Source organism: Mizuhopecten yessoensis, unplaced genomic scaffold (assembly GCF_002113885.1).
Source record: "Mizuhopecten yessoensis strain PY_sf001 unplaced genomic scaffold, ASM211388v2 scaffold11145, whole genome shotgun sequence".
NCBI lineage: Eukaryota > Metazoa > Mollusca > Bivalvia > Pectinida > Pectinidae > Mizuhopecten > Mizuhopecten yessoensis.
In genome coordinates this window covers 1,270,231-1,278,394 of record NW_018408902.1, presented here as the reverse complement: position 1 = coordinate 1,278,394, position 8,164 = coordinate 1,270,231, and the positions used below count along the sequence as shown (strand labels likewise).

Sequence of the window (8,164 nt, the reverse complement as noted above, 5' to 3'; positions counted from 1 at the left end):
GCTGACATAGTCTATGGCCTAACAAAGGGAGTATCACTGATTGCCTTCTTGAAGGTGTCAAGTGATGGACTGCTGCAAGCTCCTAACGGGAGGGCGTTCCATTGGACTATGGTTAGGGGGAAGAAAGAGTATTTGTAAAAGTCCTTATTGGTAGGGATTTGCCGAAAAGATAGGAGGTGGGCATTTCTTGATAGTCTCGTTTGGTGGACTACATATGGTGGCGTTTGGATTGCTACTGTCTGGTAGACTATTTTATAAAATAAACACAGTCTGCTTTTGGATCTTCTGTGTGCTAATGTTTGCCAATCCAGACTCCCTAACATGTCTGTTACACTGTCCAGAGGGGGAAATTTGCCAGACACCCACCTAGCTGCTCTGCGCTGGACCGTTTCTAGTTGTTTACTTTGATCTTGGGTGTATGGGTCCCAGACACAGGCAAAATATTCTAATTTAGGGCGAACCAGTGCCGTGTACGCTGCAGCCTTTACCTTTTTGTCTTTCACCTTGATGTTTCTTTTTATATATCCTAAAGTTCTGTTGGCTTGGCTACTTACATTTTGGATGTGTTTATTCCAGGTCAGGTTTGATGATATGGTGACACCAAGGTATTTTGCATGTGGAATAGTTTCAAGTACATGTCCGTGTAGCATATATTCTGTGGGGATTTGCGTCTTTGACCTGGATATGTGTATTACCTGGCACTTGCTCGGGTTAAATTCCATATCCCACTGTTTTTCCCATAACTGTAATCTGTCAAGGTCTTTTTGGAGTCTGTATGCATCTTGTAGTTTACTTACCGCTAGGTAGATGGCAGTGTCGTCTGCGAAGAGACGCACTGTTGATGTTATATTTAGTGGCAAGTCATTAATATAAATAAAAAATATAAAATGATGCCACTTTTATTTTCACTTTAGTATTGTTTTTCTGTTTGATTTACATTACGGGAAAACAATTGTTTTAAATTGAAAACATTTATCCATTCAGAAAGAATTAATTTCTTTCTAGTAGAGACATGCAATGTATCCTGCATAGAATCATGCATATAGGTAGGCGGATATACCATCAGAATGTTTAAAATGTGATAAGTAATTATTTGGGACTACACTCTATGTAGTTTGTCCACTGTCTAACCAATTGAGCTACCTGTTCATCGGCAATTGTACAGTTCTGCTAGATCGTCCCTTCTTTAACAAAGTCTTCAACACTGAACACACAAGACCCGAAGCTTTCCATGGGTTTATATTTTGCGCCAAATGTAACAGGAGAGGAAGGTTGCAAGGCCTGATCGATATTTGAACCCGGGCCCTCCAAACTCTAAATAGACGTTCTAACCAATTTGGCTACCTGGTTGCTGGCCATCAACCCAGTCCACTTCCATATATGTATAGATTGTTTTCATGCTGTTGTGTCCATTGCATGACATTTCCTGTAGTATGACAGGGGTTGGAGTGCTTATCAAAGCAGGTGCCCTTATTACCTATAAATGTAGCTGGGCTTGGACAATCGTCTGTGACTTGGTAGCTTAATTGGTACAGCGTTTGTCTGGAGTTTGGAGGGTCCGAGTTTGAATCTTGGTTTGACTGGTTACATTTCTCCTTCGCCTGTTGCATGTAATTGTTTTAGAAACCTGTCTATACATTACATGTACATCTGACTCCTACTGACCTCTATGTACTATGATAGCCCTAGTGATTTCTGCATTTCTTGGTTATATTAAGAATGTTCACAGTAGTATTTTAGGCTGAACAAAATTAAAAAAAGAGACCGAATTCTTAGCTTTGATGGCCCAAACATGATAATTTCTACACAACTCTCAAAATCTGATGAAGACTATGTGTCTACATGTACTTAAGTTCGTTAATTTATTGGAATTTGTTTTGTTTTCATTTCCAGAATACAATTTTACACAGCTGGAAGGTTGGAATAGTTCTTACCAAGATGTATACACAAAGAGTAAGTGTAACAATTACTGTGTCCTGTAGATTAATGTTCCTTAATTTATACTTAAACCATAATACTTCAAGTACATCATTACATTTGAAAGTTTTCAAAATAAAATACGTTTTCCGAAACTTATTGTCAATAAAAATGCATTTTGTTTATATTTTTACAGTTTTAGTAAAGTATGGGTCTCTAATAGGCCTTTATCAACGAGATTTTAAACCCTATGGTGGATTAGCCAATATCAAGGTCAGTATTGCTCAACCTGTCTATTAATGGTTAAGAGGTTACTATGGTAAGAGACACCTATTTCATGACTTTGTCAAAGATGTGACTTTAAGGTCAGTAGGTTATACTGTACAGTATCGGGTAATTTGCTGACACTGCGATCATTAGAACCACCTTTATAAGCATTTTAAGGTGAATTAGGTAAATGTCAACTCAACATTTGTTTTCAATGAGGTCTTGGTTTAAATTCTGACACTGTCACACCCATATTATTTTAAGTAGAACCTTGTTAACATATTGTATGTATCTCTGTAACTAAACAATTTTCTTGTGCCCAGGGTATTTTTTTGAAAGAAAAATACCTCAGCTGGGCCATAATTGAAAACAGTTTGGTAGAATAATTGTGAAGTTGACAAACTATGGCAATTAACACAGTAGTCTAAATATTCTTCATTTTTATTAATATTTTATCTCATATAATCTTGTTGACAGTTTTGCAAATTAAAGAAAATTATTATGAAAAAGTTTAACTTTTCATTTGTGTGTCTCAATAGTGTTGATCATTTCCTCATAAATATTGTTATATTTTTCTATTGTTTGGAAAATAATTGAGGGGCCGCGGTGGCCAAGTGGTTAAGGTGTCTGACATTCTGCTACCACTAGCCCTCAACCACTGGGTAGCAGGTTAGAGACCTATGTGGGGCAGTCGACAGTTTGGTTGGTGGTTTTTCTCCGGGAACTCCGGCTTTCCTCCACCATCAAAACCTGGCACGTCCTTAAATGACCATAGCTGTTAATAGGACATAAAACACAAACAAACCAAAATTGGAAAATAAAAATGTTGGATTGGAAAAAAATCTTGTTTTTATATTGAGAAATTATGCTTTTTCTAGGTCAATTTGACACCACAGATAAAGCCCTGGTGCCGTGATGATTTTAGCAGTGGATACAATTTGTTGTTTTGGAAATATTTATGGAAATGGAGTTTAAGATAAGATTTCAGTAACTCATATTTATATGCCTCATAACTAAACATATCGCTGTTGTTTTGATTTTAGTTTGACACGGGACAGATGTTAGTTTGTGAGTATTTGGCTCCTGATAATCCTCATATCAAACAGCCGCTGAAGGAACAAAAAATCTTTAGTATATGTATCAACAAAAGGGGAGAAGCTGAAGTGTCGTGCCTGAAGGGATACAAAGGACCGCACACCTGTAAACTAATACGGGTAGGACAGTTTATAAGTCAGCTTACAATCGTTATTATTGAGTTGGCTGTGATTATCTATTACTGAGACAAACCATGATCTGTATTACAGCTTAATATAGTCTACATATAGCTGAGTCATGACCATTATTACTGAGACACAGTTTGATTATTACTACATGTACCACTTAATTTCACTGATCTATATTGCTGAGTTAAACCATGATCTTTATTATTGTTATTCCTTTTTGTGTGCATCAATATAAGTACATGTGCATGGCATGCCACATATGTCATCGCTTTCATATGATATTGTGAGCCCTGATTTATCTTTTTTATAGTGTACTTTATACTCTGTATTAATAAAAAATAATATTTTTATCCCAGAAAAATCAAAAGTTGAAATTCAAATGTCAACACATTGGACACCATCGACACCCAAGAGGAAAGGAAAAGGTGAGTTGACTACGTATTTCAGTGCTTAAAAGTGTGATTATTATATCAACCCAGACCATGTAATACTATACTCTAGGCAGGTGGGGTAGTAACAAGCATAAATTGTCTGCTGAATCTAAACCGACAACCCTTTCGGCAGTAGGTTGGCGCACTTCCAACTACGCTATGTGGCTCCTGGCTTGTTAGCAATGTATAGTCCAGTTTTTAAGCAGGTTATCAGAAATTGAGCCATAGAGGATGAGGAATAGATGGTTTAGATCTCACCCTGAATGTCTTTGTTTGATTATTTTCTTGCAATAAATTGTGCATCTTTTGGTAGTGCTAAAACCAAACTAGTTTACTAGGATTAAAGATGGTACTTTGTGCACCAAGATAGTACATAAAAGTACACTGCAAATTAAGGATCCCTGTCCCACTGCACTGTGTTTTCTTTTTGTATATACAGTTACCTCCCCTTAATTTCGTTTTGGATGTAACTGTAGCATAGCTGGGCCTGGATACTTCCATTGACAGGTAACTCAGTCGGTCAGAGCAGAAGTATAACAATCTGAAGTCCAGGTTTGAACCCCGCTCTAGCTTTTTTCACACTCGGAGCTCTGTTGTCGATTATATTTCGTTAATTCCATCTTTACTATTTTTGCAGTATATGGTTTTCCTTTCAGAAATGATTTATCAAGGCTATAGTCATGCTGGAAAAGTCAGTCTCCAATGTATAGTAACAGTTTTTGGCAGTGGTACGGGGATCCTTAAGGTATGTTCTAAGGACCATGTATTACCTCATGGTTTCTGGTTTGTAATTTCAGGAATTAGAAGAATGGTTGATTTCCAAACAAGAGGATTTCTCTGATTTATCTGTCATGAAATTTGAAGAATCTTATCTCCAAACGTAAGTATTTATATTTATAGAATTCTCATATCACTTAATTGTTACAATCCTTAATTTTTTAGGATGACGTGTGACATACCGTATTTTACTGCGAATAAGCCCCCCCCCTCCTGAGAAAAAAGATTGGCCAAAAGTTGGGAGGGGGCTTAATTTCGAGCAATCCCCCTGTTCACAAATGTCCGCCATCTTGGATATATACTACTGTTTTGATCTATGACCACACTAAATATCATGTACTTATCCACTGGTTGTTCATGTTGTAAAAATAACAACTAACAGACAGAATACTAATTCACCCCTGAATATACATTTGAACTCTTCAAATTCAAAGGTTGGAATAGTTCATTATGAAATTTCAAGGGTGAATGAGTTAAATATTCATTGATAAAAAATTACATTAAGATTTCAATTTGTAGATATGTAAAGAGGCAGGTTTCTGTATATTGGAAAGATGTATCAACAGTACTAAGTAAATGTAGACAACTGCTGTTACTGCAGATCTTAACATCACAATAACTTACAGTAATTGAGCGAAGCAATATCCAACTGAAAATGGAAATGTTTAAGCTCACCTGAGGAATTTTGTTTTAGAGGGAAGTACAAGTTTGAACCTATGGATTTACCTCGCCCAATGAGAAATATACCAATACAACCAGGATTGTTCAAAGGCCATTACGGAGCTCACGGCATAGAAATCATGCACCTTAGTTACGACTCGGAAATGAAAAATATCCTGGTCTTGAAAATAACTGTGAGTACTGAATTTCATCCCTTTTCCCAGGATTTCAGACAAACCCTAAAATAATATAGAATTGATCAATGTTTCGTCCATCCTCTTGGTTACTCGAGTTGGAAAACAAAACTCCCATTCTAAGTTACAAAACGGATGGCTGTCCAGAAATTGTAAACAAGTACATAAAAACGCCTGGACAGATGAATGTGCAAGTTTTCCAGAATTCAGAATGATTTATTTCAACCTTCCTGACCAATGATAATATTATATGTATATAACATGAAGAGCAGATTTAACTGGAACCTCATAAGTCTCTTCTGTATTAAGATCATCCAGACAAAAATACCTGTCCAGATGTTTTTTAAGTGCTTTTGTATTGTAAGTCCTGTAAAAATCAAGCTAGAAAATAAATTATTTTATTATGATCTTATTACAAGACAACAAAATAGCATTTTTTGGTATGTCTAATGTCTTAATCAGTAGACATACCAGCAAATGCTATACTGCATTGCAATAAGTCGATCTAGGATGGCTATTACCAGGCATGGGGTTATTGCTAAATAAATATGGTAGTCACTTTATATATATATGTCAAAAAGCACAGATTTTGCTGTAACATTAACCTTTTCACTACTGCAAACCATGATGGACTCACCCACATCAATGCATGGTAGAGTCTACTCAAGTTACATAGGGGTGAAATGGTTAAGTCTCATCTTGATGTGTTTGTCTGTACAAACTAGGGAGATGTTAATGTCCCCGCAATGAACGTAAGCCTCTTTGTGGATCTTCACCGACCAATGGTACTCAACCTCGAACAACAGGAGTCAATGCACATGCTGCGAGAGATGGACACGCCTGACATTCCCGAGGAGAATGGGCCTGGATTTGAACCCAGACATCAGCCATTCATGATTCCTACAGGATGTTTCAACAGGGTGCAAAATATACCTCAGCGTTGTAAATACAGGTGATTATCATCAGAGGGGAAAAGATTCCAATGCTCTAAGTATAGATTGTTTCAATGGTAGAGAGTCATGAGTTCAAATCTTATCCGGTATTCTCTGATAACAAGTGATGGATACAAGAATGACCAATAGGCATGAAGAAAAGGGAAGGATTTAGCAAATTGGTATTTCTTGAGGTAGGAGTTTCTCCCTCAAATATCAATTATCATTTCCTATGTACATCATGATTGAAATTAAACTCAGAAAAGTGAATGTCTTCTTCAGTACAATGTAACAGTGGTTGAATAGTTTAAAAATATTCATCTCAAAATGTCTAAGATAAGTACACTTATAACATGAATTTGTTATCTTTCCAGATTCCATGGAAAGGGGCGGATAGCTGGACATGGCTACCACAATCCTAGTCTAACACCAGGGCACTTTGTAGTGTTTGATGACGACACCCTAGGCTTTATGTGGATGGAACTTCTGTCATTTAGCATGTATTCTAGGGTCACGGAAATGTTTGGCTGACCAGATCAATTTATTCTAGAGCCATTGGCTGACCAGATGAATGTGTTCTAGAGTCATTGGCTGACCAGATGAATGTGTTCTAGAGTCATTGGCTGACCAGATAAATGTATTCTAGGGTCACTGAAACGTTTGACTGACCAGATACATGTATTCTAGGGTCACTGAAACGTTTGACTGACCAGATACATGTATTCTAGGATCACTGAAACGTTTGACTGACCAGATACATGTATTCTGGGGTCATAGAGATGTTTATCTGACTGCATACATGTATTCTAGGGACATAGAGATGTTAGGTGACCACATGAATGTATCCTAGGGTCATGGAGACATGTGACTGACCACATTAATGTATCCTAGGGTCATGGAGACATGTGACTGACCACATTAATGTATTCTATGGTCGTTTTTGGGATCATGGAGACATTTGGCTGACCACATGAATGTATTCTGGGGTCATAAAAATGTTTGGCTTATCTCAATGGCTCAACAATATTTTCAACCTTTGATTAACAATGGTTATCCACTCCTAATAGTCAGGGTACACCACTGCCACCAGAACTTTAACCTAGTTTTTGAACAGTTAGTCTATGTTAAATAAGGCTATAAGGAAATTGTGCATTTGAACATTTCAGTCACATGAATGTTTCAGTTATTGAATTTTTAAACAGATAATAATTGTCAGTTTGTGACAAAATTAACAAATAGTGTACGTTGCATTTATTCTCAGTATGCTACTCTGAGTCAGTAGAGGAAATTGTGATTGACTGGATTCAGAACTTTAATAATAATAATAATAATATACAACATTTGATATATCGCCCTATCTAGCTAACATAAGCCACTTTAAAGCGCTTTACAGTACATAGATATACAATTAATACAATTAGCATATACATTAATCAATACAATTTTGAGACATCCGCAGGACCTGCCTTATCAGGCGCTAACTACTGGTCCTATGCCACCTGGCTAATATCTCCCTATGTGTGTATGCCTGCATGTGTGCTGGAGATGTAATGTGTTCTGTTTGAAGTTGGACTGTACTTCCAACAGCATCATTTATAGTATCACCTCATTTGATTGCTACAGCACCGATACCGCAACATCCACCCCAGACCATTTTATACTCCACCTGGGTTGTTGAAGTTGTGTGGGCAGGAGAAAAACACTTTCTCTGAATATCGATGCGTACCACGAATTCGTGCGTGGAAGGCCGGAGTGTTAACCAC

General features: G+C 37.1%; 1 protein-coding gene across 1 annotated transcript in view; it reads left to right on the top strand.

Annotated features, from left to right (window-relative positions):
• LOC110466831 (F-box only protein 31-like) overlaps positions 1–7,778 on the top strand; it is an 8,360-nt gene extending 582 nt beyond the window's left edge. Inside the window, exons 2-9 of the mRNA XM_021523602.1 lie at positions 1,894–1,953; positions 2,114–2,190; positions 3,228–3,398; positions 3,764–3,832; positions 4,636–4,718; positions 5,310–5,469; positions 6,195–6,421; positions 6,776–7,778. Of these exons, the coding sequence (XP_021379277.1) occupies positions 1,894–1,953; positions 2,114–2,190; positions 3,228–3,398; positions 3,764–3,832; positions 4,636–4,718; positions 5,310–5,469; positions 6,195–6,421; positions 6,776–6,932 (1,004 nt within the window). The 3' untranslated portion in view covers positions 6,933–7,778. The remainder of the gene's footprint in view (positions 1–1,893; positions 1,954–2,113; positions 2,191–3,227; positions 3,399–3,763; positions 3,833–4,635; positions 4,719–5,309; positions 5,470–6,194; positions 6,422–6,775) is intronic.
• Positions 7,779–8,164: the final 386 nt, after the last annotated feature.